The sequence below is a fragment of the Callorhinus ursinus genome, unplaced genomic scaffold (genome assembly GCF_003265705.2).
Source record: "Callorhinus ursinus isolate GAN/ISIS: 27379988/994484 unplaced genomic scaffold, GSC_fseal_2.0 scaffold26, whole genome shotgun sequence".
Lineage (NCBI taxonomy): Eukaryota > Metazoa > Chordata > Mammalia > Carnivora > Otariidae > Callorhinus > Callorhinus ursinus.
The window spans coordinates 7,435,969-7,446,673 of record NW_027397088.1 but is presented as its reverse complement, the minus strand read 5'-3'; the positions used below and the strand labels follow the sequence as shown (position 1 = coordinate 7,446,673).

General features: G+C 44.0%; 1 protein-coding gene across 2 annotated transcripts in view; it reads right to left on the bottom strand.

Annotated features, from left to right (window-relative positions):
* The window catches only part of LY86 (lymphocyte antigen 86), a 59,099-nt gene that overhangs the window by 23,863 nt on the left and 24,531 nt on the right, over window positions 1–10,705 (bottom strand). Inside the window, exons 2-3 of one of the 2 annotated variants that reach the window (XM_025890832.2) lie at window positions 3,007–3,093; window positions 1,634–1,762 (exon numbers count right to left, since the gene is read on the bottom strand). In XM_025890832.2, coding sequence (XP_025746617.2) covers window positions 1,634–1,762; window positions 3,007–3,093 — 216 coding nt within the window. The remainder of the gene's footprint in view (window positions 1–1,633; window positions 1,763–3,006; window positions 3,094–10,705) is intronic. The other variant, XM_025890833.2, reaches the window with a different exon arrangement.

Below are 10,705 nucleotides of genomic sequence, written 5' to 3'. Positions count from 1 at the left end.
GAGACTATGGACTCTGAGAAACAAACTGAGGGTTCTAGAGGGGAGGGGGGGTGGGGGGATGGGTTAGCCTGGTGATGGGTATTAAGGAGGGCACGTTCTGCTTGGAGCACTGGGTGTTATATGCAAACAATGAATCATGGAACACTGCATCAAAAAATAAATAAATTTAAAAAAAAAATAAATAAACTCCTGGCCAAAAGGCATAGTTTCTTGTTTCTTCTTTGGTTGATCCATTCCTTAGCCAGTAAGATTATGGGTCCCGGAGCCAGCTCACCTGGGTTTGAGCTAGGGCTCCCTCACTAGCGCTGTGACTTGGCATTAGAGTGTTAATAGTACTAACTCATAAGGTTGTGGTAGAAAGTAAATGACTGACTGGTTGTGAAGCTCTTAGAACAGTGCCTGGCACGAATGCTTACTGGTGCGGGCTCTTTCCGTCTGCATGCGTGCTGGAGTGCTTAGTACTGAGTACTCTCTGTGAAGCAGGCACATTTGAAGGCCTGGGCATAAAGACCAGGATGCCCAACCTGAAGAAGCTCATCATCGACTGAGGATGACAAATGGGAATAAATGATTGTGCCAATACAGCTATGCACCCCACACTTTGGGGAACGGAGAAGAGAATGAGCAGGGAAGGCTGAGCTGAGACCTCAGCTTCAGGGGGCCTGCGCTTTCTTAAATTTCCTGTTTTCTTTTCCTGCACAAACTTTCTCTGTCTTCACCCGTTAGTTATGCTAAGGGAACCCCAATTTCTTCTAGATCCTTTGTTTAGAAAGCACAATTGGGTAATTACACTCTGGCTTCCTTGAATGAAGAAATAGATAAGTGGATGTTTCTGGTGTGTGGGGTTAAGGGTGCGCTCCCCATTGGCCCCTGGGACAGGGAAGAAATGCCCTGGGAAGGAGGAGAGTGACTTCCGGAAGGATAGTCACAGATCAGACCCACGTTTTAGTTAAATAAACAAAGGCATCTCAGGGCCTTGGTGAAGATGCTGGGGGAGGAGAAGACACAGAGGGAGGGGAGGACTGGCTGGAATGATGTTCTTATGTTCCTTGGGGTATGTACAGCAGGGGGGTAGGCAGTTAGTGAATTGAAAAAAGGAACAGATGATGTCACGGTTTTATGCTGTGCACTTTGAGTCTAGCTACCTAATGCCCCCATTAGTCAACGACTCAGCTGGGCAAGACCACAATAAAACAGTGACATTTAGAAAGCTTCATTTTTTTTTTTTTCTTCTTCTCAGAGTCCGTTGCCATATTGAGGAGACCCTGTCACTAAAGAGATCGCTGAGGAGAAAACTGGAGATACTTTGCATCTCAGTGGATTTGGGGAAGCTGTTGGTTCTTTATGATGCCAGCCTTTTTTTTTTTTTTTTTTGCAAGGTGCCACCAGGGACAGTAACATTGTTTTATTTGTAAAGTGTCTCACATGCATGTTTCACTTGGTTTTTATACTCAGTATATAAGGTAGGTCCTGTGAAATGAGCTTCATTGTTATTTTTATATGACACACTCTGATAAGCAAGGTTAAGCTTGTCTAAAGGTGAGGGGTGGAACCAGGGCTCCAGCCTCAACAGGAAGCCATTGTTCATCCCTCTCTGGACCTTAGCAAGCAGTCAGCAAAACAGACAGCTTACCCCCTTTCCTTCTTCCACAGAAAGAAAACTTGGGTAGATCCTCTTCACAGATGGGATAGGAGAAGTTCAAAATGGACGATCCTTTATTGAAGAGAGCTACGTCAAGAAACAGCTCTTTGATGTCCTCTCCTAAAGGGAAAGAAAAGATCGGCTTTACTATTAGCGTGGGTTTCGCTTCGTATCAAAGCAGTCAACATTTATAGAAGCATGAGCCAAAAGGCCTTTTATTTCCAGAAGCCTGCCCTGTGGGAACAGTTTTACTCCTTCCTTCCTTCCTTTTTTTTTTTTAAACAGCACGTAGGCAATGCTACAGGGGATAATGGCAGGAGACCTAGGTATGAATATGGCCCTTTTATGAACTTGATCTGTTTGGAGCAAGGTAGGCACTCTGTTGTGCTCCTCTGCCCAGATGCTCTGGCCCCTCAAGGAGATGGCTGCAGGTCTGGCCTCCACAACTTTTCAGCTGCAGTATTACGTGCCTCTCCTGAGAGCGGTTGGGTGGGGTCAACCCCCCTACAGTTGCTAGGTAGCTATTGTATCATATTACACAGGAAGCTTTAGGGTGCTCTGACTTTTTCTCCATTTCTCCTTTTATGTTCCCTCCACTCCTGTTTTCATTCCTCTTTGATTACTCAGCTGCTGCTGTAGAATCCAGATATTGGGCAAGGTTCTGGAAATATGAAGATGCACGAGAGTTCTTGGTTGCCAGCAATGTTCCCTCCATTTCTCTGGAATGATTCCACACTCTAAGTTTATTAAGTCCTTCTGTTCTGGTTTTGATAAAACTGCTTTAGAAAGGAGATACTCTAGTAGCTATAGCAATATAATGGCTAAGTGTAAAGACATGTCCAAATAAAAATAAACAACCAGACAGCATCCTAGCTCATTAATTGGGGTGGAGGGAGAAGATATTACATATTTTTCCCTTTGTCAAAGGTTCAAGAACTTGCACCAGCCATTTGGGAAATGAAATAAATTAAATGATAAGCCATACTGCTGGTGGTAGACTTGTTTGTTGCTGAGATAACAAAGCAAAAGCTCTCTCCCACATAGACATCAATATTTAGGCTTGACGTATTATCTTCTTTTTTGTTGTTGGATTTACGGATTCTGGGTGCTGATATCACCCAAATGAATGCTTCGAGTCTTCTCAGTACAAGAGCACAGCATTCAGTGGGAGCTCCCCTGTATCTAGATGTTACCCAGAGAGAGAAGTAAAAATGAAGAAGGAAATAGAGTTGTCCAGAGAGTGGTGGGGACAGTAGCTTAGCCAGCCACTTAGCCAGCTACTGTAGTTAATGGAAGTAATCGCGGTATGTGGGCCAGGAAGAGATTGCGCAATGTTTTATTTCATGTCAATACTCTTTACTTACTCAGAATGATTCCAAATCTAATGTTGAGATTTGGCTTTAAATGTTTAGAACACTGGTCAACAGAAAAGCCAAAATCTTGTAATGGATCTGCCAAGAAGAACACAACAGATTAGGTGTGAGTACATTGCATGCTTTGCAAAGTTCCATTAAAAGTTCACACCAATGATATCATTTTTTTTCCTACACGAATCACTAAAATTGATTCAAAAACATATTGTCCAGCACTTTGTTTTTGCATAAACTCCTGATGCCATCAAAAATCCTTCCAAGTCTCTCCATAGTTAATGTTGATCAATGCCATGTTCCAATGGCAGGCTCTCAATCTGAAATGAGCACAGGGTCTTGATGGGTGGGTTAGACCCTTACTTAACATTTTTATCGTTGCTCGAATTCTTGTAGTTCCTGAACTTTTGGCCTTAAAATTTCTCACTGATTATTTGAAACATTTCATAAAGCATTTATTACATAATTAAAAAGAGAGTAATACATGCAGATTTTCAAAGTTAGGACCTGCCTTTATAATTTTGTCCCATCCCACTTCAGTCAATGTAATAATTTTTTCCCCTAACAGTCCATTATATGCAAGGTATTGTGATATGATAGCGACTGTAAAGATAGGGTCTTTTACACATACCTTCTGCTCATTCAGAAAGCTCCAGAGGCTCATCTATCCCTCAGAATAAAGTCAGGAAATGTCCTACTGGCCTCACCTACCATACTCCACATCATGAATCCATTCTCCATTTCTTGAGGTCAGGTAATCACCCAGCAAATTCACACCATGGTTACTTGCTCACTCGCTTTCTCTAATGTGTAATGGTCTTACCCTTTTGGCTGTGGTCTAAGTGAGGTCTTGGTCATTCTCATCTTTTTTTATGAAGGTTTCCCTGATCATCCCCCAAATGTTTTTTGGCTTCTCTGAATTCCTAAAATAGTTTTGTCTGAAATATTTTTTCAAAGCGTATGAACATGTATTACTTTGTACTCTGCTCTTGGACTCATCCTACAACACTTAAAACATGAAACTCCTGAAAGACAGGAGCTGGGTTTTTGTTTTGTTTTGGTTTCTATTTCCTTTTCCTTTATGTTTCCCACTGGGTCTTAGAGAGAACTGATTTTAACTGAGTTGTCCTCATCACCGAGCTGTGCACTTTATAAGAGCTTTCTGTTTAATCCTCCAGACTCCCCAGTGCATAGCGCAGAGCCCCTCAGTCAGACACATGGAAAGCACCCCATACACGTAGGCAATGAGTGGATGAACAGACCATGTGTCCCTCAGCTCCAAATCCAGCCTTCCGAGGTCCACTGTAGAGCTGGGGCTCTCTGTAATCACATTTCTCCTTTGGCATCTGCCAACAGAGGTGAGAGAGGGAGACTGAGGCTGAGCAGGGGAAGGAGCCAGCTCCTTCTTCCATAATTGCTGGTCCTTCAGAGTGTCACCTGGAGATGGACTGGCACCCTGGTAGTGGCAATTGGTTCCAGTGTCCAGCTCTGTTCTGCACCTTCTCAGAATCAGTGGAGGCTCAGCTGCGTGGGCTCCTAAGCTTCTGTGAGGACAGTTTCTGGGGCAGACACTGTCTCCCCATCCCCAGAAATCTGTGCCTCAGCTCCACAGGACCCTTCTTGGAAGCCTCCAGGTTGTGATAACTTCAACCTCTGCCCTCTGTTCTCCCAACTCTCGGGGTGGTCGCTGCTGACCACTGACATGGTCTGTATTTTCCCCAGGGGACCCAGACTCTTAGGACAAACGACAATCTTGAGAGATAGCTATGATTTTCCTCCTTTCACAGATGGAAAAATATAGACTCAGAGAGGTTATATTAACTTATCTGGGTCCCGGAACTGTAAGGTGGTGGAGTCAAGATTTGAACCCAGACCTAAACAACAAACAAAAAATGACAGCCCAGGATTGTGCACAAATATTCACCAAGTAGAGCCTCAAAGCTGTATGTTAATGATTTAATTTGTAAGATGGCCTGGAATATTTTGTGCATGGGCATATGGCATGTGATAATTCTGTTTCATAACTGGTTTTAATTTCAGCTTAGCTATGAGCTCACATTTGTCAATGGTGGTGTTCCAGACAGTTTTATCATCCACATTGCTGACCTGGAAGATATGTAATTGTCTGGTATCTGCCATGGAAATGATCACTAGGCTATTTTGCCTTTCAAATCTAAGGTACAGTTTTGTTTGATCAAACCCTCTTGGATCTGCCATTCATTTTCCTGGGGAAAGGCCATTTTTCTCTTACGCTCATTTTCCTTCTTCATAAGGACCTTTGTGTTGTCCCAGGCTTCTCTCAGCTTGGGAAATGGGAGCAGGAGGTATGGAGACAATTGTCCCTGCTACATATTTGGCACTCAGTATTGAAAAAGAGAGGCCAACAGACGGACATTCAGGAAAGTGCACCCACAGAATTGTGAATCAATTCAAACTGCTCTCTAAGGAAAGATAATAGAGCTACATACGTATCCCTTAGCTGATTAGCAGTTACAGAATTGCACTGTATGTTTATCGATATTTTAAAAGTATAGATAGAAAGAATGAACTAAGGGAAGGAGAAGGAAGTAAAACATCTTGGTACTGGAAAAATACTGTTAGGAAAATAATCTTATTAGGGAATAAAGTCACAGAGAAAGCAGTAGGTTTCTTCTCTCTGAGGATGGTGTATGTATATAAAAACATTAAGGCAGTTTGCTTCAAAAGTGCTTAGGGGCTTGGTGATCTTTCCCAGCAGTTATATGTTATATTTATTCTATATTTGAGATCGAATTTTATATCTGAGACTGAATATGCAGTTTGGAGTTGTCTTGGGGGAAATGACATCAGTTCCTCCTGGCCTCCAGTACCACCCTCACAGACGCGTGTCCTTTCCTGTGTTAATATGTATTTTCACTCAGGCTCCATATTGCCTTGTATTTTCCTTGTACCTTTGCCATTCCTCCACTAGATGCTGTAAGGCAGACTCCCAGCCTCAGGGCCTAGCACACTGTCTGAAGATTATGCTAAGTTCCAACTGCTTCTTTGCTGAATGAATGATAAAGTTTATATACGTAGTAAACTTGTAGAGAACTCTAAGGCAGGTTTTCTCAACCTCGGCACCACTGACATTTTGGATCAGATAATCCTTTTTTTGTGGGGGTTGTAGGATGTTAGCAGCATTTTTGGCCTCTACCCCGCAGATACCAACAGTTCCCCAACCCCCCTCCCCCACCCCGCCCCAATCCAGTTGTGACAACCAAAGATGTCTCCAGACATTGCCAAATGCCCCCTGGAGGGCAAACCTGCGTCTGGTGGAGAGCCACTGCCTTTAAGAATTGCTTTCTCAATGACCAGATAAGTGCTTCCGACTCATGTACCAAAATAAAAGATCGCGGGTTGCATTTTTTAAGTAGTCCTTCTTATGTAATATGAGAACTGCTGGGGGGTGGGGCGAGAAGGGTTACTCCTTTGGACACTTGCCTCAAGTAATTTTTAATACATATAAACTGGATTATCTGAACTTGGATCTTCTGAAGGAATGAAACTGGAAAGTTAATGAGAGTTGGTGTTCCCGCGCTGGGAGGGCAGAGATAAATATTTCCTCTAGACACTTCATTGTAGAACACCCAATGAGCTGAGAAAAGAGGCTAAAGCTTCATGGTGCCATATACAATCTTTTCATCTTGAGTACTTTTTCCTTAGCCTCTGTGTGATGCCCCCCTTCTGTTGGTTCTGTCGACATCTGTGGCTTCTGACCAAGGGAGGATAGTGGTTGCAGTGCGTGAGCCCACATGCTCTCACACTGCCCCCACTGTTCCTTGCCTCTGGGACGCTTGTATGTGGAAGGCAGGCTCCTCTGAACAGCTGAAAGCAAATCGTGGTAGGCGTGAAGAAGAGGATCCAGGTGTGTATCCGTCTTGCATATTAGGGGCAGTGACAGTCTAATGCATCTTGGGGCTGTTTTCCTCCTCATTCATAGGGTAGAAGAGATTTAGATAAGCAGGTGGGCTAAGTGTGGGCAGGGTCTTAACAAATCTCAGCTCCAGAACAATTTTTGTGCCTTAAGCTCTGTTGGTGGGCTGTGCTCTTCTAGTCCGGACTGGAGCTGGGCAGTTGTCCAGGAAAGGACAAGCTTGCCTTGGTAGTTTCTAGCCAGTTCTGGGCCTCAACTGGAGCCAGGGAATAGAACACAGAACCCAACAGCACAGGCTCAGGATATGCAATTCCTCACCTGAGGGTGGTGGGGACATAAGCACGATGGGTCTGGGGGGAGTGGTGCCCTCTGCGGGGTTCCCTGCTGGTGTGTTCTTTGGTGTGGGTTGCTAAGTCCTGGAGTCCCGGAGCACCCTGCTGCCTGTTTGCTGGGTGGTTTGAGGGTTGCAGGAGGGGCCAACTCTCATGCTACTATTTTTCATATCTCATGAGTCTGCTTGAAGGTTTTTTTTTTTTTACCTTATATTTGGAACAATTACATTCTCACAGAAAGTTCAGAAAGATACAGAGAGATTTCACTTAACCTTCACTCTGCTTTCCCCCATTGTAACATCTTACATATAATATAGTACAGTATCAAAACCAAGACACCGACATTGGTCCGATGGAACAGGGCTTATTCAGATTGTACCAGGTTTTATATACATTTATGTTGTGTGTGTGCACACATGTGTGTATGCATGCAGGTGCACGTGCATATGCTTTTACAGTTTGATGGCTTAAGCTTTACAAACTTGTTGCCACCCCGAAACAGAGCTGACACTCCTCAAGCCCCACCTCCACTAGCCTTCCCACATCTCTGCCAGGTCCATCGTTAGGCTTGTCCATGTTCTTCCTGCTGCAGGAAGGCAATGTCTTTCTCTCTTTCTCTACCTCTCTTCCTCTCTCTCCCTTGCGGGTGGGTGTGGGCTGACCAGTTGGAAATCTGCAGGGCAGGTCAGCATGCTAGAAACTCAGGCTGCATTTCTAAGGTGCAGTCTTGCAACTGAGTTACTTCTTCTGGAAACTTCAGTATTTTCTCTGAAGGCCTTCAACTGACTGGAGGAGTCCCATCCACATTATGGAGGAAAACCAGCTTTAATCAAAGTTTATTGATTGTGAATGTTAATCACATCCATGTAATGCCTTCACAGAAACATCTTGATCAAACAGATGGCCACCAGAGCCTAGCAAAGTTGATGCATAGAGTTCATCATCACAGGGTGCATTTTGTGTTGTATTGCTAGAACCCTCAATAGCCCTTCCAATTGTGTGTTCACAACCCTTCTTGCTCTTATATGGTCCATAGTTGACTTGGAAATCGAATGTCTCTGAGGGGGTCCATATGTTTCTGGGATGAATATACTGAGCCCCCTACCAGTGGCAGGCATGATGCTGAGTGCTTGGGATATAGAGATGTGAAGAAGCCATCTGAGTTTTCAGGAGCATGAGAATAGGGATGTCCGGGTCCATGGAATCACAAAGAGTGAGCCTGTAACTGTGCCTGGGAGTCACTGATGGTTGTGGAAGGAGAGGGTAACATGGTCTGATCTGTGCTTTCCTTACCTGCAATAATTTCTCTCCCTTCTATCCAAACCCTGACCTCTTTGGGAAATGTTACCTCATTCCACCAGCTTCTTTCTCTTTATTCCTATGAATTTATGATCTATGCTGATTATTTAGCATGTAATGTGGGCTACGTTGTGTAGTTACTCAATGCTTTATATGATAATGCCTTGCCTCCTCAACCAGTGTCAGATCCTCGAGGCCAGGACCTCGCTATTATATGTTATTATATCATATTCTATTCTCTTATAGTTTGATGACTTCTCCTCCTCCCATCATATCTAACACCCCCCTCCAATGGCAGATGCTAACTCAGTGTTTGCTGGATAAATGGCTCTGGCTTTTATTCTCTACTTTCTGAAAACATGTTTACTTCTGTCTGAAGCATAAAAATCAATTTGGCCAATTTCCAGTAAATGTCTTCAGAGAGGTTTAGACCTCACATAGGAAAACTTTGATTGCCTTTGTCTTCTGCACCTTCACAATCCAGCTCAACCAACCCCTCCCCAGGATTCCAACTGGGGTTCCCTCATTCGTCCTTCCCCTGGTTTCTCATGGCACCCCGTGTATAGCTCTATCATTGTCGAGTGTGGTAATGATCACTAGTTTGCATCCTTAGAATGCACCAGGGTCCGAGCTGTGAGTGGTCAGGAACTATGCTGTGTTAATGCATCATCAGATAACCAGCATCTAGTCTAGTGGGCAAGGCCCAGCATGTCACACTGTTGGATATGTTGACGGAAATGAGAGAAAGTCAGATAGTTTGAAGATCCAGAAGGGTAGTTGAGCTTTCACTTCTAGCTTTGGTGGGAGCCAGCAATTACTGGGAAAGTCTGAGTTGTGAGGCCAGTGATCTCAATCTCTCCCTCCCTAAACCCGGAAGGTTCTCTTGGAAGGTGCTAGTGCATCAACTTTGTCATCACAATAATGGGAATTTTGCTGTGGCACTTAGGATGGAGTTTCTGAGTGTGGTTGAAAATCGAGGCCCAGGCCAAATAGTAGCAGATACTCCTCTGTCATCTTTGAATCCCCCCCCAACCCAAAATAACAAACAGACCTTGCTTTTGGCTTCTTCCCTTAAGTTCGATGATTACTGATTCTGCAAGTTTGTATTCCGTTTACTATACAGGCCCACTTGTGCATGGATCTGGAAGTTCCCTTTCTTGCATGGCCATATTTTGATTGGGCTGTTTTCATTTGCTTGTGTGATTCACAGGACAACTCTCAAGGGTCACCGCAGATCCCCAAGTAGAGGATGGTGTGTCGGGCTCCATGTGTAAGTGAGATGCCTTTGCTGGAAATTCATTACCATGGCAACAAAAAATTAACTCTCCTCCTTTCTGTCTTTGATGCCTCTGGTGCATTCCTTATACCCCTTCCCTCAGACCCCTTCCCTGTCTTTGAAGATAAGGAAGTGACTTACAACGTGGTAAATGTATTCTAGCTATGTTGCTCTGTTATTTCCTGATCTCCCCTAGTTTCTGCCTTTCAAACCTTGTCGCTATAGGACAGCACAGGGAGGCCCCCTGATGGGACAGTATTTCAAATAACAGCAGCTCCACCCTGTTCCACTGTCTGTGGTGGCATTTCCTTGGGAACTGACCCACCTGCCAAATTCAGATCTATGACTTTGCTCTCGTTTTATCTTGGGTATGCAGATGGCGGATTCAAACTGCTTACATCTGGTTCTTGATATCAAACACAACAAAAATGGAGGGAACACCATCACCTTGGAATGCCACCTGTTTGTAATATAAGAGGCCAAGAACTACAACACTCTTCAGCTGCCTGGTAACATTGATGAATGTGTTCTTGAGTGTGAGGATATGTTTGTGCTGCTAAATTCACAATTCAGATCCCTTACTTGTGTGCTTCTAACTGGGAAACACATGGAATCCATGGGAATTCATTATTGACAAAAAAGGGCTGTGAACCTGAGCTGCCGCCTTGACATCTGAATCACACTCCCCTGGAATGACCTGAGATGGGCTTCCATCAGGTTAGGAGGCGATGGTTTTCGACTCAAAATAGAAATGTTAGAGACTGTAAAGAGATAAATGATAATGAGGATGAGCTTCGGTCCAAAGGACCTGGACAAATGTCTCACAAAAAATAACGACCCAATTGAGGCTGTTCTGCTTGAACTTTGGCATCTTAAGAATAGATCGACAACGAA